The 25,171-nt window shown below is 36.3% G+C and overlaps 2 protein-coding genes across 2 annotated transcripts; one reads left to right on the top strand and one right to left on the bottom strand.

The window, feature by feature from the left end:
- The first annotated feature begins 513 nt into the window (after positions 1–513).
- LOC137394067 (transcription termination factor 2-like) lies at positions 514–9,618 on the top strand. Its single transcript, XM_068080788.1, has 21 exons — positions 514–603; positions 871–979; positions 1,151–1,228; positions 1,444–1,558; positions 1,777–2,044; positions 2,208–2,332; positions 2,736–3,061; positions 3,445–3,584; positions 3,738–3,851; positions 3,982–4,132; positions 4,239–4,356; positions 4,456–4,586; positions 4,936–5,060; positions 5,354–5,442; positions 6,097–6,188; positions 6,537–6,690; positions 6,863–7,018; positions 7,191–7,249; positions 7,521–7,757; positions 8,329–8,487; positions 8,949–9,618. The coding sequence occupies exons 1-21, from the start codon at positions 552–554 to the stop codon at positions 9,058–9,060; spliced, it is 2,910 nt and encodes a 969-aa protein (XP_067936889.1). The 5' UTR covers positions 514–551; the 3' UTR covers positions 9,061–9,618.
- A 7,123-nt stretch (positions 9,619–16,741) lies between these two features.
- Positions 16,742–24,682, bottom strand: LOC137394116 (GA-binding protein alpha chain-like). Its single transcript, XM_068080838.1, has 10 exons — positions 24,537–24,682; positions 23,758–24,000; positions 19,645–19,898; positions 19,431–19,529; positions 19,132–19,206; positions 18,621–18,833; positions 18,317–18,457; positions 17,826–18,049; positions 17,539–17,677; positions 16,742–17,428 (listed from the first exon to the last, which is right to left on the bottom strand). Exons 1-10 carry the CDS (start codon positions 24,659–24,661, stop codon positions 17,391–17,393), a joined length of 1,551 nt encoding a protein of 516 aa, XP_067936939.1. The 5' UTR covers positions 24,662–24,682; the 3' UTR covers positions 16,742–17,390.
- Positions 24,683–25,171: the final 489 nt, after the last annotated feature.

Raw genomic sequence — 25,171 nt, 5'->3', positions numbered from 1 at the left:
CTCTGGAATTATTTATCTACAGATAGATATTATTTAAAGATTTATCTAAACAAATAAATTTTATTTTGATGATTATTGTTTTGCAATATAAACTACTAGTAACAAAATTGTTTTAAACTTGACTTAAACTTTAATTTTATTTAATTTTACATCGCTCTATTTTAATATTGAGCACTTTTACGCAAGAGATCGGGAGTACTGCATCTATTGTATATCTACAAATGGATATATTGTGCAATCGTAAAGTATTCTATTTTTATTTCTAAGCAAGGAGAAAAAAGCCATACTATCTTATTTTAACTGTTGAAGTTCTTTATTTTACAACCATTTGAATAGAGCTAGATAAAGTTAATGCTCATAAAAAACCAACTTGTAGTTTGTGTTTTTGCTCAGATAGTTTGATCCAACAATTGCATTGTTGCCAGTAAACCATTTTGACATTGCATTTCGACCTTACATTTGTTCATTCGGAATAGACATGCTTGCATTAACTTATCAATTACAAATGTTGTAGAATTCACTTTCAAGCTATGATTTAGTTAACTCACAGGATGTCTATTGATGCTCTTCAAGTCGATCCATTTGATTCTTTATGTTTTCATGGTAGGTTCATAACCTAGCTGTTCTATTAATGATTATTAGCTAGCGTTTGATAAAATTTAATCGTCGCAGGTCTGAATGTATAAATTAGTTGTTCAGTTGAATACTTAAAACATTTCTGACGATCTTACCTTGCCTCTTTGGTTTTTTATCTGGGACTGTTTAGTAATGTTGGAAAGTTGGTAGATCATGATGTATCAAATAGCTCTCTAATTTAAGTTATCTATCATAAGTAATAATGAACTTCTGAAATTTTTTGTTACTTTCAAGGTCGACCTTGTTTGATAAAAACATCAACCAAAGATGGACCGAACAAAGGAAAAAGCTTTCAACTCTGTGGCCAATCTTCCAACCCATGTGACTACCGTGTTCCTATTAGGTATTAGTTCCTTACATCGTAGTCTACATGGATGTCAATATTTGTCTTGTCGTGTTACTGGTTGTTCGAGGCTGATTGAAATTATCGTAAACTGTATATTTGTGTACTACCGACAATGTAGTATTTGGATCATATACCCATGCGCTAATTGTTGTTGTTTTATCGCAACAGGCAGCAACCACTCGTGTGCTCAAAGCATGGAAAGACTATTGAGATCATCTCTCCATCTTTGAAAGATGGCATTAAGAGGTATGTTTATTACGTTTAATAGTTTTGTGTCAAATGTGTTCTATTCCACTATATCCTTTTAATAAACTAAATCCTTCTAATCCACTTTATCTAGTTCTGAAAATAACATCTGCTTCAAGAAAAGATGTGTGAGGATTTCTCATCAGTATTTGCGTAATACTCAGTGGCTACCATTTAAACATACTCGTGTATCTTCTGTTGGATTCGTGTTGTAGACTCTATGTGCGATGCCAAGAAGGGAAACTAAATGCAAAGTGGTGTTATTACAAAGCTTTGTCCTCGGTCGGTGAAGAAGGAAGTATTGTCAGCTCAAAGATTTCTTCATCAGATGTATGTTGTATGCAACATTGCGAGTGACTCAGTGTTGACTCAGTTCTCTCTAGTATGCATGGCTGTTGAAAATAGCAGTTTTTTTCCTTGTCTTCATCTTTAAGCCATTATTTAGAGTACTAGAGAACAGATTAAAAGTCTTGTTTTATGAATCTGAACTACATATAACTTGTCCCTCGCATTTCTTGATACATTATCAAGTATGTCTGTTGTTCTAGAACGCTCTGAGAGCGCTAAGAGATGTAAATGCGTTGCCTGTGCAGAGTGATAAAGTAAAAATCAAAGCTGATTTAGTTTCCAAAGATAAGAAATTGGAGAAAGTGAATACAGGACCTATAAAAACTTCAATGAATTCGAAGACTTATGGAGGGAAACGGGAAGGTTTCTTGAAGCCTGTATGTATGTCAACTAGTGAAGTTGCAGTGAAGGGCAAGCCAGCTGAACAAATCACGGTTCAACCCAACGCTGAAGAATATCTATCTAAAGGTGCATTTCTAAAGGCAAAAGGGCCGCCTACTTGTATTACCATTCTATAATTTATTGATGAAGCTTGATATAGAGGTCATGGTTGGCTGGTACTTCATATTATCATCTCTTATGTTTACTATGATGCCAGTACTAGTTGATAATATGAACTCTTCTGCTTTAGAAAGGAAGCCTAGTTCAGTAGATGTCTCGCCGGTAGTGGCTAACCCATACTATGACCTTATTAGAACAGCACGGGATCCAGCCTATGCCAAGGAACATATCTCCAGCGAGATTGAGAAGAAAAAGGTACACTTACAGAATTGATGCCTGTGGTTGTATTTACTTTAGGTCTGTTCACGTCTCCTTTGAAAAGCCTTGTTTTACAACCACAAAAACACTGGCTTGCGTTGCCTGGCTTACTTATCTGGATTACTAACATTTGTCAAGCATAAGTTTGTGTCTAAAGTGATTAGCTATTTGCACTAACACTTCTCGTCTGTCTGAGCGGATCAACTGACTGACTGCATCACAGAGAGAATTTATCTGAAAAAACAGTTTCCATAACACTCTCTCCTGTTTTACCTCTTACTGGCTGTCACATCGGTCTTCTTTCTGTTATGTCAGTGCTTTGTACAATACCCCTTTATCACCTGCTGTCATAGCTGTATGATAACTAGTAGCTGTTGTGACTATTGCTATTTGTGCAAAGGGGTTGCTGCGGATGGCTGATCGACTACCGGATGGAGGAAAGAAGATAAAAGATCATATTGAGCTGCTCAAACGAACACTCTCCGAGTTTGATACGATTGTGGCGAGTCGTCCTATTGATAAAACTCGGGAGTTGTCTGCTGGGCCAGCCTCAAATAGCAGCGGAGGAGTAAAGTACACTGAACCTGAGCGGCTCCCTCCCCACTTGCTGCGAGAGACATATCGAAGCCAAGCTATTGCGCAAGGGCTGTGTGGAGGTAGAATGTCAGGGAAGAGGATGGAGCAGGTGAACACTATTACAACTGAGGCTCTGGAGGCGCTGGCCAAGTGAGTAGCTGATATAAAAAGACTTAATAGTTAGAGCTCCTAGACAGTGTTTTATTGTATTGTGAGTATTGTATGGTAGTGATTCAATGCATTATTGTTTTTACACGCTATATTATTTTCCAAGATCGAATTGCTTCTGCAAGTGTTCTTAATATTTCCAAAGAAATACATACAACTGGTTAATTTAGTGAAAGTTAGTGATGATGTATGCACATTGCTATTCAAATAACTTAAGTAGAAAACTATGGTGAATGGATACAATAATATTTGTTCTTTTTTTTGATAACACGATGCACAGATAGTCAAATTAGTGTTTGTGTATGTTTTCAACACACTGCTGATGCGAGTGATAATTTATACTGGTGAACTCTTCTCCTTGTCAGGCAGCTCAACAACTGTCCGACCGCAGAGGAGGAGCTGCCTGACCCAAAACATCTACGTGTGAATTTAATGACTCATCAACGACAAGCTTTGGCGTGGCTCAGGTGGAGAGAACGTCAGCAGCCCCCTAGTGGTATTCTAGGTCAGTCCTAATTCTCAGTCTACAATTACCGTATGTTTGTTGCTTCATAACTGCCGTTAGCATTGTATATAGCATATATATGTCTTAGTAACTGCTTTTTAAGCCGTACCACTTGGATATACATAGGGTCAAGTTCAGGGTCATCTATTGCAGCTGATGATATGGGATTGGGCAAGACACTCACCATGATTGCTCTGATAATGTCAGATAAACAGTCTCGCAGTCACTCCGATGGTGATCCGCAGCAGGCCCACTGGCTAAATAAGTGTGGGTATTTTGCACTACATGTTTGAGAAAGCTTATTTTTGCAGAATTAATGTGTCATTACAACTGTTAAAATCAGTTTCATTGTAGCATCATTGCTGCCGCTGACATTACAGTAATATTATGTTTGTAGCTGAAAGCATCGTTCTTTCTAGAGGCACTCTTGTTGTGTGCATGGCTAGTCTCGTACATCAGTGGGCTAAGGAGATAGAGACTCGATGTAGAAGCTCAAGCCTGACTGTCATAGTCTACCACGGATCTGACAGAGAAAAGAGTATCGTAAAGTAATTTTTACAGCTAATTCCTCATCAGTGCTCTGTTTTTATTAATTCTTTCTTTATACCTTTGGTAGTATGATCTGAGTAGTTAAATTCATCCCTGATATGACAGGTTGTCTGAGGCAGATGTCGTGATCACTACATACAACATTGTGCAGAGGGAGGTGAAGTTGTCAGAAAGGCTTAAGCAAGACAAAACAGTCCAAGACAAACCCGCTGCGGAAGATGAGGTATTTAGGGCAGCATTGCTGATCATTGTTGAATACGTGGCACTGTGTCGGTAGCATATCAAACAAACCTCCGGCACACTTTCATCATGCTATGCGTAGGAGGTTGCAGAAGGAGATGGGACGCTAGCTCGTGTTGCTTGGAACAGGGTTATACTTGATGAAGCGCATCAAATAAAGAATTTTAGAAGTGTAACTGCCCTCTCTGTGTGTAGGCTTCGGGCTAAGCACAGGTAGGTCAACCTTCTGTTCATGTGCCTATGTTCAAGTGTATGTTGTTCTTAATTGTGTAGCCATTCTGCAGATTTCAGCCACTAATCAACTACCAAATATCAAGCAGACATCCTACTCTGTAAAGAGATATTGCGGGGAGAGAGACTGGTTGATATCATAGTTAAAGTTTGTAAAAGTTTGTGTGCTGTATCAATGGAAGAAAGGCTGTTGCTTGTCTGGAATTCCCATGGTGTTGTGTGGGTGGACCCTAAATGGAATTCCCATGTTGTTGTGTGGGTAAGCTGCAACTGGAATTTCCATGTTTTTGTGTAAATAGGCGCTAACTGAAATTCCCATGTTGCTGTGTAGGTGGGCTCTAACTGGAACCCCTATCCAAAATGATCTCATGGATTTTTATTCACTTTTGAGATTTTTGAGATGTTCCCCATTTGATGAGTACAAGCTCTGGAAGAAGTGGGTTGACAATAAACTAGGTAAATATATTGCTAGTGGCACCCGTTCATCATTAATTCATATATGTAGTCATTTTCATATTAAGATTTACACCCAGTTTACCAAAGCATGAATCTTTAAGGAAACCTAAAAAAAGACTTAACAAACTTTCTTTGGTCAAACGATGAATTCACTAAGGTTTTATAGCAATCAAGAAATGTTGGATTTCATACATTTTTTAGGGGAAAGGAGGGACATGTATTAGCAACCTTGAGATATTAGCTAATAATACTTGATTATTTGCAGTTTGTTGAGCTCTAATGTTTGCCTGTAGCGTCTGGAGACAAGCTTCTATCAGTGCTGGTCAACAGCTTGTTGCTGAGGAGAACCAAGGATCAAAAAACCTCAACTGGTGAAGCATTGGTGAGAGGTCATTTTGCATACGAATGTATATATCCATTTGCTCGCTGGACATGATGCTTTATCTTTTGTATTCAATATAATATAGCTAGTTGAGATTAGCCTGAATGTTGGTGCTTTCATTGGAGAGACCGAGATATCTAGCCAATCACAAGCATGACTGTTACACTAGCTTTACAGTTTATACTATTATGTTTGCTTGATGTCTTTTCATGCTAATAATAATATATATCTTGTTGATATTTTGTCTATAGATTATTTTTATCCCAAGAGGAAGCTGAATATTTAAATGTGGAGTCTACAGTGTAAGTAAAAAGTGTATGCGTGTGTTATATACTAGCAATCTGTTAGTCCTGAGACCATAACATGACTCTGGTGGATAAGTATGCTGAGCACTCGTATTATGAACATATAGAGTTGCATTGAAGTAAATTGTGATTATTGTAAAGCAGTCTTAACTTTCTTAATTTTGGAAAAGTTTTTTATCTGATTTTCATGTTTCTGCTGGCTACCATTTTATAGTGACTTTTCATTTGCGTTATTGTTATTTCCATTATTTCTAACGGTTTAAGCTAAAGACAAAGATGCTAAGCTATACAGAGCTGATTTTTATAAAATGCCACCCGAACCGAGGAGAGTTTTTTACAATAATTTTAGGTTCCACTTCCGCCAAAGGAAGTTATTACGCATGAGCTAGTCCTTGGAGAGTTGGAAAGGTCTCTGTACAATCAGCTGTACAAGAAGTGCGAGTGAGTAGGAGCAGAGCATGCAATATTTTATTTTGTTGTCTGCTCCCTGTCTCTTGTTCAACCCAAACAATTTCAGCCGTGGTTAAAGGAATGTTAAGGTTGTTTTTGGCATTTAATTACTTTTCCTCCTTTATTAATTAAATTAATTGGTTTAGTTAATTAAATGGTTGAGTTTTAAACTTGATTTCATTGCTTTGTGTGCTTGCATGCTGATTTATTTTGGGGTTTAGTACTTTCCTAGACATGATAAAATTCGAATATACAGAAAAACAATTAGGGACTCAACCACAGATGCAGATTTTTACCTGTTCTTTGTGGTGATACTGCAAAAACCGTGCGTTACTCCAGGTCAGTGTTGAGTCGCTACTTGGAAAGCAAGACCAATGACAGTCTTGCAATGAAGCAGCCAGAAGTAAGAGGCAAGCAGGTTAAAGGGGACACAATATTACTGATGCTACTGAGGCTGAGACAATGCTGTAGTCACCCTTTCCTCACCAAAGAGGTTATAAGCTATACAGTTTCTTGTGCATCCTGCTAGTACATTCTGTTAGTACATTCTGCTAGTACATTCTGATGTTTGTTAGGCTCACAGCCTCAAGTTCATTCATTATGAATATGTTTGTGTGTTTGGAGAATCGGTGTATGTGATATCAGTGTATTGTTTGTCTTGCTAGCAATTGGTGGAGGAAGAGCTGAAAGGAGAGGGACTGGAACTGGATCTTGTGTCAGCAATGAAGGAACTCGGAATCCAAGACTCCAAGCCGGATGGATCAGATACAGCTTTGGTCAGTGATGGTGTGCTGACAAGTGCCTCCCAAGACAGTTGCAAGGTTGCTTATTGTTTCTACTACACTATACGCATATCTGACTCGCATTGGGGGTGTCAGCGGGGATGATTTTCGCGCATTTTGATGTTGGTCTTATTAAACATTCTCTTATCTTTTAATATGTTAGAGATTCAGGATAAAATATGTTCATAAACTTAACTTTGTAATTTTGTAGATCAAAGCGTTAATTGAACAGATTGAAGATATAAGAGGGAGAGCAAAGAAGACCAAGTTGTACGTATTCGACATATTCACTCTTTAAAGTGTTTATTATTAAGTATAAATGTATCTGCAACTGCTTATATCACACTAGGCTGACTGCTAATGGTTCTCGTGTGGTGCAGTCTTGCCTATAACACTATGCGACAGCGCTGCTACAAGATTAGATAACTCCTTCAGTGTTTGTACAGCCTCGGTCTGTTTTGATAGCTTTCAAAAATAGTTTGCTTTGACATCTATGCATGAAAGCTTGAGGGTATGCATAAAATGTTCTTGTTTGCTTCAGTGTGGTGGTGTCACAGTGGACAGGCATGCTCGGGCTTGTTGGAGATGCTTTGCTGAAGAGAGGTCTTAGATACTGTGTTATCAAGGGAGATGTGCTGCCCAAAAAACGCAGTGACATTGTTCATGATTTCAACCATAACCCAGACAGTCCTCCAGTCATGCTGGTGTCACTGCGTGCTGGTGGTGTCGGGCTAAATTTGACCGGGGCCAATAATCTCTTCGTTCTCGATTTGCACTGGTAAGGCAACAGTCTTGATGTGATTGTTGGAATATTTCCTTTCAGATTTACTGGCATAGCCTTAAAGCTTTGTACAACAGTCAAACCTCAACGTAAAAGAGTGGATTCGTTCCGCATTTTTCTTTGTGTGTAAAACTGTCACATGTTGGGACAACTTGCCATCCAAGATTACACTGTACTTTGTTTTATTTGTTTCACAGCTGAAAAACTTTAAGATCCTGTTGAACCATGTTTAGGCGAAACAATCTGTTAACATTGTGTTGTTAGTGGAGTCTTTTATGCGGAATCACAAGATTCCAGGTCATTTGAAGCATTGGTTCTTTTGTAACTGGCTAAAACTGGCCAACTGGACAACTTGGCCATGGCTCAAAAAACAATTATGGTTTCGACTATGTATTTGATACCATATATAACAAATTGCGTGTTGTTTATAAAATGAAAGTCCAAGTTTTTTAATGCTGCAACCAATCGCAATCTCCTTATGAAGTAAAGATCTTTTGGTTGCAGTATTGTTTCATGTGCATAGAACAGCTAGTGAGTCGGTTTTCTATCTCCATTGTTTATAATTCAGGAACCCAGCTCTTGAACAGCAGGCCTGTGACAGAATATACCGTGTTGGTCAGAAAAATAATGTCATCATTCACAAGTTCGTGTGCAAAGACTCAATAGAGACAAGGATACTCGATTTACAAAAGAGAAAGCTTCGATTAGCTGCTGATGCTCTGACTGGGTGCGTTTTATTGTAATCACTTTAGGCGACAACTCATACACGCACACCGCATGGTCTCATGAGAACATCTAGTAGACATGAGACAGTGGCAATGTAAAGAGAGAGTCTGTAGAAGTCAGTGGAGAGACGTCTGCTACTCGGAGTACTAAAATATATATCGATTAATAAATGAGTATATGCACTAGTAATATCGTTTGGGTCCTTCTATCTTTCACCAGTCATCATATTATTTATATCTATTATTACATCTATTAGCCCAGAACCGTCATTATACTTGATATAGCTTGATTTCTGTGGTTTGCTGATGTGAGAAATTGCTGATGTGAGAAGTTATCCAATTGACTAATCGAACAAAAATCACTGCTCATTTATTCACTAGCCATAACACCATAGCTGTTGCATTGTTTATCCGCTTCTCCTAACCAAGGATTCATATCCTACATGTATGATATAAATTTTAGGTCAAGGACAGTGAACAGCAAGCTCACCCTTCAAGATCTCAAGGAACTGTTTAATTTGAGCAAGAATAACCTACAATCTTATCCACGATTTGGGATTGACAGGCTTTACTGACCAACCCTTCCTTACACTAGTTTGCAGAATTTCAGAGGATGCTTTTTACTACACTTGTATGCATTGCTGACTGTGTTATATGTTTAGCTTTTGAATAGCTGGTTGTTGAAAATTTACAAACTATCTACATATATATGTTCAGAGAAAGCTAGCTGTACAGTATATGTAATAACATTTTAGTAATTACTCTGTAAATAATTAGAATTTGTAGATGTAGAACCTTGGTAAAGCTAGAGGGACTTCATTAGAAGCCATGCTGGACATAAACTGACTTATTTCTGTCAAATTCATATCTTGAAATTAAATATTTTCAGTAAATTAAGTATTCTCAGTGAAGTGTTGAATTCTATTTTAGGCATTGATAAACTGATAGCTTTTTAATTAGCGTTTTTTACGTATTCCTTCGATAAATTTGATAAGCTTTTTAGTAACTCGATATAGTATTGTTTTATATTGCGTATTATGGAGTTGCTCTCTCTTTCATGCAGCATTCGCTTAATGCCAAGCATTTAATTACTATTTCTTATGAAAGGTATAGGTCAAAGAATATATATTATATTACAAGAACATTAGCATGAATACTGTCATACAAGCATGCAACAGAGGAGCAATAAATACTGTTTCATGTGTGACATTGCCTGAGCCACAATGACAAGAGAACAGTTTTAAATGTTTGTATGGTTTGTGATACAAGCGAATCGGAACCTATTTTTCCTTAATAATTAAATCAGCCTGGTTGAGTGCTAGCAGTAAAATAATAATATTATTAAATCAAGTAGACCTTCAAGTCAAAGTATTTTGGTTAGGAAAGGTTTTAAATAATTACATATATTAAATATATAACTTGAATATATGGTAATTATATATTATTCTTTTTCATATATTTATGTAAAAAAGAATAATTGGTATGAAGCCTGTGATTACGGTGCTTCAACTAGCTAACATGTTCTTTATTGAAATTTGGCGTAGAACATGTTTGAGACGATGAAAAAACCTTAATAGATGGATTTTTATTCTAACATGAAGGATTTCATGAGTATCAAACATTTTGGTAAGCTTGCTCTGATCAAACTGCAAGTTTTCTCTATGGAATGCAGTAGTATTGAACAGTACAGTAGCATTTAGTTATTGCGCTCTATTTGAAAACAAACATTTTTGGTGAAATAAAGAATGCATTGTGAAGAGCTAGTAGGCCTGATAGTAGTACTAGGAAATTTTTACTGTTTAGCTCAGATCACATCGCCAAAAGTTTGAATAATTCTAGATGTTTAACAGAAAATTGTATTACACTTGCACCATGTTGGTCACACTTATCGGAACTCATCCGCAGTTGGTAAGCTGCAAGTTGAGTGCTACTAATGTCAAGCTTGAGATTGGGGATGAGGCGGGCCGATCTAACGCTGTTCTCACTTGTAGAGTTTCTACTGAGTCAGGGTTGGAGCCATACTATAAAGTAGAAAGTTCGAGGTGAGATCAACTTTTCAAATTACTAGTGTGCAAGTAGGAAGCGTGATGAGTAAGGCATCTTACTAATAAACTCATGAGTACCTTACTAAAGTGTAAGATGGTAAATTGGTATAAGTAAAGCTCTGCGGTGTATTATCCTGCTGAACGCTAGAGCATAGGGGTGGATAGCATCAATGTGATTACCATGTAGGGGTATAAGTTGTGCAACAATAATATTTATGACAAAACTAAATAGAAGTAACCTATTGTATTTGTTTATATTAAAGGCAAGTGATATCAAATGTGTAGGTACATTTGTATTATATTGAATAGGATAAAGCAGCTATTCAGATGAAAACTAATGTGCATTACTTCAGTGCTATATATTGACAAAGCATGAAGGTAGTGCACGGTTTATTTATGCTAATGTACCACTTTGTTTTATTATTTTGTAATCAAACTTTTTGAGGAAACATTGGTAATTACTAATTTTTGTCATAATGAGGTTTCGTGTTGAGATTTTGAATCAATCAATTTATAAAACTAACAAAATCGGAAGATGCAAAGAAACGGAAAATGTTTGACACGTGTCAATAATATGCCGTATGTTAGCTTTCATGATAATTTTTATTGAAAAAGCAAATTTATGTATACAATATCTTCAATGCGTTTGAGTGTTTGGAAAATGTTGAATCTTATTGACAAACATTTGCTGGTAATACAGTAATCACGTAATGAAGTTCTAGAATTGAGCTATACTCACTATAAAAGCCAATTGTTCAGAGTTTTTCATAATTTTCGCTAGAAAGGCAATCTAAAAAACCACACTTGCTTTTGTTGTAATGATTTAATTCAAGGTTTTTCTTACATTAACAAGAACCAAAGAGAACTAGCAAAGTAACTTACAAAAGTTTTACATAGTAGAGACATCCATCCCAAGTGCTAAGTTACTCAGGATCTGCAAAATATTTCACGTACCACCCAAGTACTAGTTTTTAACACACTTTTATTCAACTCACTAAATAATTCCCGATTCCTGTTTTCTTATTTTTATTTTGGGAAAAACGTCATTTTGTTGATGATTACCAATGCCAATAAAAGGTTATAGATACGCCGACACAACACTCCATAGACCTATTAACTATACTGATATAGTTATAAGTTATACATACATAGGTACAAAACTCCATAGACCTATTAACTATACTGATATAGTTATAAGTTATACATACATAGATACAAAACTCCATAGACCTATTAACTATACTGATATAGTTATAAGTAATAGATACATTCGAGTAAGTTGGGGGTCAGGTATCTCTCTTATTGGACAATCCAGTTGTTGCACTGACATGTGGGCTAATTGTTTCATCAAATGATAAACTGAAATATGTTGCAGACAAGCGCACTGCGCGATCTGGAAGATCCATCGACACTTAGAAGAAACGCCGACTTTCATCCGAATAACAGAAGATGGATACATTGACTACAGCACGATAAGCCCAGAGCTTGCGTGTCGACTAAACAGACCAGACAATTTTCAAGAGCTGGTAAAACTGTATGCGTGTCCTCAATCTGCCCTTCCATCATCACAGTTTCACAAATCTAGCTCGATGTGTAAATCATTGATATATTTGAAAATGTTAATTGAAATCTTGTTATCGATCTGACTCCATGGAATATTCACTCCTTCACATGAATTATTGAAAAGAGACTGGAGTTTACATCATAATTAAGCATAGAATAAAATATTCTATAAGTGAATTGCATTCTCCATGGTTGTCTCTTAGACATTCTCTAATCATGCTTGCATAGAAAATGTAGGTCATTGGCACATGAAATGGTTTGGTACCTTGTCTAAACATATGCAGCAGATGTGTAGGTATAATGTTTAGGCGAAGAGCAAATGAAATAGTTTATAATGTGTAGGTGCAGAGTGTTTAGGGGCGTTATATCCATTTTTTGGAAAGTTGGGGTGTTCTTGGATCGCCTATACCTATGGGATATGCATATGGTGTTCATAGCCTTTGCTGGCAGTGGCTAAAGTATGCATGCCAGTTTTTTATCCTTGCAGTCTTACATATGAGCTGTGAAATAAGCTACTGAGCTTTCTTGCAATATCCAGTTTACCTTGGAACAGTAATCAAGCCAACTGATCTCGGGGAAACAAGTTGCCCTGTTTATCTATTAGTAGTAACTGAACTGGAAAATCGGCTTTAATAGCATATAGTACTATGTACAATATATAGCATAAAAACACAGTTGATATACATGTAAATTACCACTATTCAAAACATTTTGAAGAAGATACACGCAATAGCAGCAATGTATTTTAATATCAGTATCAATAAAGCTACCGGAATGACACAATGACAATTTGAAAGAAAACAAATAATTCTAGACTTGCGAATGCAATCTTTATGCCCCTCTATACAAAATGGGTATTGACTGCATCAACAACGACGCTGCGCCAAACTGATGCTGAAAAGTTTCGGGCCCTACTCTAGATTGTGCCTGCAGTACTATCTTCTATTTGGACTACACTGCTCTATGTTCCATAACAGTTTTGTTTAATTAAACAGTGAAACATGAGCCTTCCACTCATCAATATTTTTTCTTGATTTGATTAGGGTGATGATGGCAATGTCTTTGATTTGAAGTTAGTCAATTGGGAATTGGACTGGGACATGTTCTTTGACGAGGGCGGCATATTTCATTGTTTCTACTGCCATGCCTGCGAATACGAGGGTGCTGAAAGCTTTTGGAATAGCTTATACAATGAGCGGTTCATCAAGGTAAAGCCACAATCCCAAGAAGAAGTCAATAAGTTTTGTGCAAGCACATCATCCAGTTTTTCTTCCGAGGGTATGTTTTACCACTACAATTGTTGCAATTAGATCTTGCAGCACTTCTTAATTATATTCTGTAATAGATATACATGTATGTTTGGCCATGCCCATATGAAAGACAATGTGTAAATAATCATGAAGCACTATGAATAGTATTCTATCAAAAATTGGAAGCACTCAACTACTGTATAATTACCGCACTTATCACAATTATCTTTTAAGCAAGTTAACTTCCCTTTGGTAGGAATGAATGTGCATTGGTACAGCGAGCATTACGGTTTGGGCTGGGCAGAGATAGACAATAATTGTGGTACTTAGCAGTGTTGTCATATTTTTTAAAAGATAACTGATGAATTTTCTTTTGGTGAGTCGAGGGCATGTGAGGGAGCTAAGAGATTTGCAGTCTGTGCAATTAACAATAACAACTCGCATCAAATCATTTTCGACTTTGATTCAAATGTGTGCGGGATGCCCTTTGACACGTAAAACTATCAATAGGTACTGAACTGCTTTGAACCCGTCTCCTGCATGGCAAATAGTATTGACTCTTCCAACTTTTTGAACAGAAACAATTGCAAAACTACTAGTAATTTATATCTCTGGTGTGCAGCTGTAATAGACAATTAGCCTGTGGTGATTAGTTTTCAGTAAAAAATGTATGTTCACTATATTTTATTTTTGTAATGTAATAATACTTGTCTTGTATATATTGTGTTTTGACTTTGCTAATCATAGTTTTTGGATATCAGAAATCTCGTTACAATTTCATTTTAAAATTGATACTCCTGTAGGCAAAAGTTGTTTTGTTACGCATATAATCCTATAGCTTTAGACCGAGTTGCTTTAGACGTTCGCAGCTTTAGACCGAGTTGCGTTTTCTAGCTGTTTGTGTACACAATTGTGACTACTATCAAAGGGATAAGGCTATTAGAGCAAAAAGACATATTACTAACTGATGATCAAAATGACAACAAATCAATCAGAAATTCTTAATCAATGTAGCAAACTACGCAGAAATTATAAATAGTAATATAACCTGTGACAATAGAGTTGCTATTTACATCTGATCTAATATTAACACTAAAAAGGACAATGGCCTTCACATGTTCATTTTAAAAACATTTTTGCAACAGTGCTACAAACAACATTAACATTGCAACAAATCAGTTAAAAAGCAATATAAAATCTTTTCTCCATGCTTCATTAGAAAATGATTAGGTATTGAAACTGGATTACAACTCCAAATGATATGAACAATTGTTTAAAACGATGCAATCAACAATTAACATTATTGTATTCTAATATTTCTAAATTAAATGTATTATTTTACGATACCTTTGACATGTAGTATCAGCAGTCTTTGAACTCGCCAGATTTGGAGTTCAGCTCAAATCCTTGGAGGCTGTGTGCTCATTTATAAATTATAACTCTATATAAGTATCTGTTATCTTCTTTTTAACACTAAGATGTACTCCAAGAGAACCATTGCCTAGTGAGGTACAGCGATCTCTAAGCCAGCTAAACATTTGTTACACATACTACCATATCAAGAAATCCCTAATTTTTCATTTCCTCTCGCTAGGGATAGCTAAAAGTATTACAAACTGAAATAAGCCTCATATTGTCAATTATCTATTAAATATATAATTCACTTCAAACAATTTTTCTGGCATGATTCTATATTCAAATTAGCTAAGCGAATTGATGCTTCATTACTTTACTTTCCTAAAGACCCATCAACCTGGCAAAAATAATTACATAAGTTAATCATATTCATTGCTGCCTTGCACTAGCTAGCCAGAGTTGGTAAGATTTTTTTGGCTCAGATAGGCTGTTTTCATTCAATTCATACAACTTAGAATGTATAGTTGTAAAACAGCCAAAGGTGAATTATAGTACTTTACAACTTTTTAAAATGCCACGTTGTAGTTGCGAAATATAATGTATCAATAGAAAGTCCTGACATAAAAACAAGAGTGCAATATGGAACATGTTCAGCATTTACTGAGAGCGAGTGCGCCAAAGTTCAATATGGAGATCGTCTATGTGAGGGTGCCAAGTTCTGCAGACGTTTTCCCCTTGGTGCAGAAGTAAGGTCGTCATTCTTTTATACAGTATGATCACCATTTGGTTTTATTCTTTTTAAATTATAACAAATTTAAAGACTGCAACATATAATACTACAGTGAAATTAGAATCTATCTTACCAGTCCACTAGTAAGAAACGGATGCCAATTGCCATTGATGTGTATTTTTACTGGGTTTACCGAATAAGCAAGAAATGTGGTTATCCAAATGCAAATAGTGAGTTTGTAAATGTACTGCTAACTACAGATTTTCTGAATCATGAACCTGAAATCACTACCACCAACTGCCTAGATACATACATGTAAGTCACATTATCTTAGCTAGACAAGTCAGACACCTTCAAACTTGTAGTACAGAATGTGTCACAACGAAAACTGTTCAGATGTCATAATTGGGGGATGGAGTGACTGGTCATCACAAACAGTTCCTGCAGCCTGTGCAAACAATACTGAAACCTGCTCTAAAATGATAAGTATGCCAAATAATTTTTTTATGTAAAACGATTGTAAGGCTTTGTCTAAAGGATGTATATCTTGCACATGAGCTGCCAAAATAAATGTGAAGTTTAGGTTCCCACGCTATCAATGTTCACTGTATTTTTTGCGCCCAATCGTGATTGATGACTGAAGAAACGTTAATGGGAACTTTGCTGTAGAATGCAGGATAAGAAGCTGTAACAATCCGCCTTCGTATCCCATCTCCCAACAGTGTACAGGATCATATTTGCAAGTCGTGCACTGCCAGGAAAGTTGCAGCTGGCTAGAACAAAATTCTTTCAGCCTCACTACAGGTGAGTTAGAGAATACAGGCTAGTCAGATACTCTTAATTCCATCTTTTGCACGGTCAGTTGGTCATGGTTAGGAATCTTGTCCTTGATGATCTAAGGCTTTCTATTCCGCATCAGCACACAAACAACACCCTAAATGTTAATTCCAACTGTGTTCATCTTTCCACTCTTGGCTTGCCTGACTCTCTGCACACTTATCAGGGCATGTCAACAGGCCCATCAATCTACTGACCGAAAAGCTAAGATGTTAATGGTCTAAAATGTAAATTGCAGGTATAATCATCCTTCTTATTGTTGTCGGTCTTGCAACAGTGATGGTTCTCCTATACGCACATCAGCATAATGCACGAAATGTGAAACCCAGAGTCACTTGGTAAATATGCATTTAAATATTAGGCCTCAAAAAGGTTTAGTGCTTTTCTCAACATGATTTATGCAAGTAACATCCGCCTTGCTGCATGTGTTCTATGAGCGTGATTATATTATTATCTGATAAATATTACTAATTGATAGCTTCCAAGCATCAGCCTGTATTACATACGCCATGGCAGGTTAATGAAATATTGTTTCGTTATGCAGGGGAAAGGACCCCGAAAAAATTGAAGCTGTATCTCCAAAGAATTCTGATGCATCAGTCAACCAATTGATGCCCATCCGTAAACAACCTTCACTTGATGGAATCCTAAAGGTAACGGAGCCACCTCCAGCTCAGTCAACTTTAACACTGCCCTTACAACCTTCCCCGATACATAACAATAATACGAATAAACCAACAGTGAAAAAGCCAAAAAGGATGGCAGGTGACAAAGGTTTAAAAAGAAACAAAGTCAGTAACAAAACAATCAAGCCAGTATTGAAAGGAAATCGTAAAAATCCGAAGAGTTTGAAGCTAGGCAAAAAAGCGAGCACGAAAAGGTGAAAGAAGATGAAACAAGTTTATAGAAGCTTTTGCTATAATATAGAAGCTTGTTTATGTACAGTAATAATGGCAATATACTCATCTAATATGTACATGAAAATGCAGATGCCACTTTTTACTTATAAATAATGTTACTGTACAACAAATATGAAACAATATGACTGACACTCACAAATAACAAGATCATTAATAGTTATGAATAACTAGAAAGATGAATAGAGAAGCTTAGTCCAGTCCTTTTCATTGGTGCATGACTACGGACTGCTTCCTCACCAAACCTTCAAAGTTTAGAGAAAATAGTGAAACCAGCGGTACTGTTACTAGTAAGTAGAGTGTAATTAACACCGTAAACGAATGTCACTGGTAATTTAAGTTAAACTCTAGTCACCTGGTCTGATATTTTCCCGCACTTTTTGAAGCTCCTTGTGTGCACTGTCCTCAACCAGTCTGTTCAGTTCCCCAGCAGAATAACCGAGTAGTTGCTTTAGATCACAAACAAATTTATAAACAAATCTCTTGCCATGAACCTGCAAAGATTAATAAAGAACATTCATCTAGAGAAGTGAAAACTGAAAACTCAAATGACCATGACCTTAATAAATGAACAACATTGTCAATGGTGACTTTCGATACAACAGCATTATTGAACCCAGTATTGATAGCCTCAGAACCAACCTTAGAAATCATATCGCCGTCATAATAGTAACGGAGAGCCCGGCTAAGTTTTTCATAGTTCATGGTTGGCTTATGCTTTCGATCACCCCAGAGACCAGCTACACCTTCAGGATTCACAAGTTTGAACTCTCCCTCATCACCTAACCAGTGTATGACCTCCCTTGCTGACCTATCCGTCAGCAACTCCAGAAGGAATTGCCACAACTGGATCTGTCCATTATTACCTAAATAAGAAACATGGAAAATCACGATCAGTCTTTTTTCTGTATCTGTGTGCACCCATTTATCGAAGCACTAATGAAAAATATGAATCAAAAACTAAAACAAGCTACATCACTTATGCTAATGCATAGATGGGCATGGAGTGATTCTGTTAAATTTGTGGAACAAATATAAAAGCTCGCCTTTCTTAACAACTTTCATTATAAACAAATATAAATCTATTTCTGACATGCACCTATCTCATTTAGTATTAAAGGCCAAGAGAGTACCTGTTCGCACACCACATGCTATGCCATCTCCAATGATGCGAGAAGATCTCACTTTTCCTATTTTAGCTGTGTTCCTACCAAAATCCCCCGTAGATACGGTCACAGTGTGTACTGCCATCGGAGTCGGCTGTTGAACAACAGCTACAAGAAAAATACAAGAAGCTTAATCTCATTACTCAGCAGTTTATTTTTCAGCATGCAATCATCTTCTTACAAGTGCCAGTTCTTGCTGTCAAAATTTTCAGCAAAATTGGCAAGCAAAATAAGATTAGGGTAGATATAAGTATGTGACATCACAGCTCACCCACAAATTTACACTTGCGAAGAAGTTCCAGATGAGTCCAGAAAACATCTCCTTTATCATGCGGCACCTTCTGTACAAACTCGGCATGCTGAAGTTCACAAAGCTCCTTGCCAGTCAAGTCAAATGAGTCTGCATTCACATTGGTTAGGTGAAACTCACGAATAGCCCAGTTGATCCAGTGCCTGACATGTGCCTGTGTCCAGTCCATTGGGTCTGAAAATAGGTGACCACAAGCATCATCAGCAAGCTAAAAATGGCTTACCAACTCTCAGCATTGGCTGTTTTGACCAACTCACAGCCAATGCTGAGAGTTGGTCAAAACAAATAACTGAAAAAAGCATGCGGTTGCAAATATTCAGTAATGCAAGTGACGTTAGCTAATGAGGTGATATGTACTGTTCGCACTACCTAGCTTGGTAATTCTCAGTCTACAAATAGAAAAATATAGATCTAGAGTTGATGGCATCTGCAAAAATGGCAAATCTCAACAGTTGCAGACAAGCAAGCTCACCAAAGGGTATCTTTAATCTGTCTTGTTCTTTTCTGTAGCCCTGGTCAACAATCCATCGCGTAACATGATCTTGTGCTAAAAACACAAGTAGTGCAATGAATATAGCTTTAGGACCCTTCTCTAGCTTCAACAGGTGACACGAATTAGTTCAATTAACAACAACTGTTTCAACATAACAGTGATACTGTTTCTGTAGACCTTGAACAGTGATGCTGTTGCAACTGGCCTTGAACTGCTTACATCAAATAAGGATATGATCTTTGAGAGAAAAGTTGTTCCATAAAAGTAAGGACACTCACGTGGAAGCTGAGGCGCTGGCTCAGGAACTGGCTGGGGCTCAACTTCTATTTCATCGGCCGGTTTTAAAATATCCACAATATTTATCTTGGGATTTTGTCCTTGAAAGAAAGAATTTTGTCCAAAATTCACATAGAAATACGTTTTGTATTTCAAAAGTAGAATGAAATCTGATTTCTACGCCATGCATTTGAGTTCAACAAACACTCTTCTCACCTGGCTGTGACTTGACCTCCACATTAATCTGTACCATTCCTTCGCCTTGAACACATTGCTCAACTAAGTTTTTTGTTGGATCCAACACTAAACTATCCTGCAAATAAAACTCATGCTCAGCTAAGCTGCAGCTTAGCCTTGCTTCCAACAAGTCTCGGAGAGTAGTTAATGGTTCTGTGATCTCCATATGCTGCACAACGATGTTTTGGAACACCGGTGGCTCTTGCAGCTCTTCCACAGTCTGTTCTTCATCACTACAACAACAGAAAAGAGCTACTAGCAACTATTTGATATTTATATGTATATACCTACTTAGTACTGCGCAATATGAGCAGACAAACTAGAATGTTGATACATCAAGACTGATGTTTAAGCTTTGGATTTGCTTCCATTTTATCAGCCCAAAAATAGAATTACTGCTATAATCAACCATTGATTACCAGTACTCTACAGTATATTTTAACTCAAATTCATTGCTGTCGCATCTAGCAACTTCCTTGCATGTCTACCATTACTGTGACTTATACAACACATTTAAACGATTAGTCTAATTTGTTGGATGAACATTCTAGAATGCAAAGCTTACCAACAAAAAGAAAACCTTGAAGTTTACGGTACGTGATATGAAATTGTGCGTAGATATCTCGAAAAATTGTTTCAGCACCCATTTTAGGTTGCTATTTTTGTTGAGACAAATATTAAACACCATTTGAATATCTAACCATGACACTACGAATTACCGTATATCATAGTGCATTTACTATATATAATCATAGATTTACTAGATTTATGTGTTTCTGATACAGAAGAAAATCAACGCAATATTACTGAAAAAATTGTGAAAAGGAATATTTTTTATTTCTGTGAAAAATTGCCTAGCCAGACAGCAAGTTGATATCTTACTGGTAAACAGACATGTTCTGTTGTAACATCTCTTGGTTGAAATGCTATAGAAAGCATAAAAGAACAAAAATCTCTTATCTAATACTACGACTAAAATTGAATGCTGCTCAAAACTATTTGACTCGCATATCAGATAATCGTTAGAAGGAAAATGAACTTTACACACAACTAGGTGAAAGACAACACTCCACACAGCCACCGGTAATTCGTACCAAAACACTATATTGTTCAAAACTAAATTAATGATTTGAGATAAAAATCCTTCATGACTTTTGACACTGAAGTTCGTATGACACCAAATAATTATTTGTAAAATAACAATTTGCTTGTTTGGAACTACCCCTCCTGTGCAGAGGTAAGCTAACAAAATGATTTCCTAGCCATTTCAAGTACAAAGGTGACCTCTGTGTTACTACTTAAAACAGATTCAAGCGTGTGAAAATCAATTCTATCAGTTGCCATTCCACTATAGTTATGCTAAAATGCAGTCAAAATAGATAATATACAATTTATCTAGTTGAAGCTACATATTTTCGTGAGAACGAATGGACTGTCCACTGTAAAGCAAACATTACAATGACAAACAGAAAATACTGTAGAATATTTATTTGAACGGTATGGCGCTCTATTTTTCAACCCTTCCCTTAGAGTGGCGCTTTATTACAGGTGACGTTCAAATAAAGGGTGACATATTTTTCTAAAACCTTGTCAGAAAGTTGACAAGATAAAGTTCAATTTTTGATGCACCTTTTTATGGGTGAATCGAAAGTAGCCCATATTTTGTTTGCACTCTCCTTCGGACAGTGTGACATTAATCCTTTTGGATGCAAAAAATTTCTAACTTACCTCCAGCTTGTCGAACTTCAACTTTCTAAATAAATCTGCACGAGGAAGCTGATACATGCCTCTACCAGTTGGTATCTAATGCTTGCAAATAACCTACGATTATTTTATAGCCTGTGTTGCAATTTGTCGGAGCTTTAAAGTTGGTTATTTTAGTTTAAATTTGAGGACATATTTTCATTTTATAACTATACGTATTTAACAAGGTTGCATAAAAGCTCATTGCACTCATTGATATGTTTGCTACAGTTTGCAGCCAAAATTGGCTTTTGATGTGCAATTGAACAGGAGTTACGAGCGTCGATCCATTGTAAGCTAAGTTCACATTACCGCAATTGTTCTATCAAATAATATGCTACAAATCAGAAAATTTACGAGTGTCGTAATAATAATCCATCAAATGCTACAAATATATATACAAAAACAAGTGACACAAACAAACCATAATTAAAACACATTGCAGAAACAAAAATTAGCATTTTGAAACAAATATTAATATTTTTAAAACAAAAATGTTAGCATTGTTTGCTTGGCCAATAGTGTTCTGATTGTTGCCTCTGTTTAGAACCGTTTCATATTCTTCTGGCTGTTCAATACTTTCCACAATGTCTTCTGACCTTAACCCATCTTCTGCACAGCTGAGCTAGTCGATATTAACCAACAATAGCGCATATAGGCAGTTGCATCGTATGTATCAAGTCATATCGCGGTGATACTTTTATTGTGTGTCGTCGTACGTGTCTTGGACTATACCACTTGTCAAAGCTACTAGAATCGTGCTCGCTAAAAAAAAAAGGTTAGCCAATTAAACACGTTTCGTTAACGAATTCGGTGTGCATGCACAGCTCAGACGAATCTATGATATTCGTCAGAATAAATCTGTGCATTCTGTGAAATTCGTGGATTCGGTCAGATTGAACGAATAATTCATTACGTGTGGCCGGACCTTTAGCCTGATACAGTTACTAAATATTTCTATGGTGTTGCTATCAAAGCTTTTAATTAAAAAGCCTAAAGACTCACAGGTGGAAAACAGACTTCAATAGAAAGAAAGAAACAATGAAAGAATTAATTGTGAATGATGTAATCGATTCATCAATAGTACGATTTTGTGAACACTTTTCTACTGATCACTTGATATTATGGGTTCATGAAGATCATAGAATGTCAAATAGTAGCGGTGGAGTAGAAGTGGGGTTCTAATAAAGTGGCATTCAATTAAAGAGTGGTGCTCTATTTTTCAGCTTTACCATCGTGGCGCTCAAATAGCGGTGATGTTCAAAAAGAAGTGGAGTTTAAATACAGGTTACGCGGTAAAACAAAAATAACTATTTTAGTTTAAGTATAAAAATCTCTCTTTTGAGATATTAAAGCGAAGATGGCAACTAATATATTACAGTGGAACATCAGTTCTCGAACATAATCCGTTCCAGGAGGTTGTTCGAAATCAAAAACAATTTTTCCCATTAGAACTAATGCATGTAAATTTTAATCCATTCCACGTCGAGAAAACAACTTCGGTAAAGTATTTTTTTAACATTTTACAACATAAACTGTACTGTATACTGCATATTATGAATAAAATGGGTACATATAGATCGTGTTTAATTTTAATAAAAGATTTTCTATCTATGATGAAGAAAAAAAGTAAACGTTTCGTATGGTTTGTTCTTAAAACATCAAAAACATTAAAGATTAAGATACAAAACCAGAAATTGATAATGAAACAGCAAAAAATGCAACAGATCAGTTACATCAAAAATCGTGTAAAAATGAAAATACCAACAGCAATGACTTCACATCTTTGAAGGAGAATTCTCCTCCAAAACTATTTAGGGTAACTCGACTGAAGGAGTTGTCTTCCTAACAAATCTCTTCGGTAAAGGAGACGTCGTTCCAGATGATTCATTCCTTTTTGTAAAGAATTTATGAAGCTATCAATTCCTTTTTAAATTGAATATCTTTGCAAACAATTTCTCTATTTTCCTTAGCGGCTTTCATTGTTTTTGGAGCCGTGGTAACGAATATTTCCATACCATTTCCTGAGCTGTTCCTAACATTTAATTCTAATGACCATGCTCTGGTCACACACCGAATTTATGTACGCGATTTTAGATGTCCAAATATCAAATCTTTTGGTCAGAAACTGAGTTGGTCGAGAACCGAGGTTTCACTGTACTTAGTATTTAAAATATGCAGTTTTTCTTGTCTTTAACAGTGGCAAAACTAATTACACTCGCCACCAATTACACACACGAAGTACTCTAACGCTAGCAATATAAAATGCTGAACACATTTTTATTCTCAGACTTATTTATATCCGCAGCAAAACAAAATAACGATGTGGCTTTTTAATTACAAGCTTACGTGACATGTGTCGATATGAGTTCTTCCTCAGCCAACTCAACATGCTCTCCCGTAATCTCAGCAGAGGTCTGTTCTTCTTCTGCCTCAACTATTTGAAACTCCCCGACTTCATCTTGGGATGAATCTTGCACTTCTGCGCGATTTTGTTCTACTACTGCATTAATCTCATCAGCACTGACAACTTTTTGAGTGAGCTGACCCGTGGTTGGATCAGCAGTCAAAATAACAACCTGAGTGCCTTCGCTATAATAGAAAACCAAAACACTGCGATATCACAATATAGAATAAAAAACGATTGTAGACAAGTAACAGCAAAAGCATAAATGAACTCGATGCTCATAATTTATTATTAGCTAAAATCACAGCAGCCTCATTACTCATAAAACTTAAAAAAATTTAACCAAAACAATTATGAAGTTACTTGCCCGTAACAAATTGGGATGATGCATGCAAAAGGATGAAGCGCGATATAAAATTCTACGATAGGTGAGTGTTACTGATAAATGAAGAATTTATACATGACTGAAGAGAATAATGTCGTGTCTTTTAATCACCGAATAGAAGTTTGTCGCTTTCCATTAGTTCTAAACGTAAAGTATCCAAATAGTCAAAATTGTAGTTTGGTTAGTTAAATATCTGAATATCTAATCAAATGTACAAGAAAAAAATGTCTTCAGCTTATTTTAGTCCATCGTACGTGGGGCCTTCTTGGCCCTCTGCTAGTAGCCTATATTCAACATGTCAAATAATACGACAAACAAATACAGTAGTTTACATACACTGGTTGGTTCATGTTTGATGATGTGTCTATTTCCAACTTTACATGTTGTATATTAGCTTGTTTGGCAGCAGGGTGGTCGTTCCCAGACGTTTGACTGATTGTTCGCTTTGGCTGTCTTATCATAACTGTAGCAATTAATAACAGCCTATGGTAGTGGATGACAACGTTTTAGCGGTTTGCTAATAAAACATAATATCAATGCATGACACACAACGCACAATATAAGATGACAGGAATAAAACAAGATGCGAAGCACTCGACTTTTATAGCTGGAGGTGTCTTAAGGCTATCTTACGTTGCAAGTACCATATAATAAAAAATAAATAAACAGTTGGAACAAGAACTCAAAACAATTTAAATTGAGTTACCTAATTCGACAAAAAATAAGGTGAACACTATAATTCATCCACAACATTTTGTAACGTAAAATTATTAACTGAAATAAACACATGGCAGAATAAGAATGCTGAAGAAACGGAACTGGAAACCGTATACAGAACAATTTTGCGCACAGAACTTCCGGATGCGCATCCGGTTTAGTTAGAAAACTAAGTCTTCTTTCTTCTAAATTAAGTTATACCTATATAGTGAATATCAAACTAGCTAACACTAACCCGCGTATAAAGTGGGTTT

Source organism: Watersipora subatra, chromosome 1 (genome assembly GCF_963576615.1).
Source record: "Watersipora subatra chromosome 1, tzWatSuba1.1, whole genome shotgun sequence".
NCBI lineage: Eukaryota > Metazoa > Bryozoa > Gymnolaemata > Cheilostomatida > Watersiporidae > Watersipora > Watersipora subatra.
This window is presented reverse-complemented; position numbering and strand designations above follow the sequence as displayed.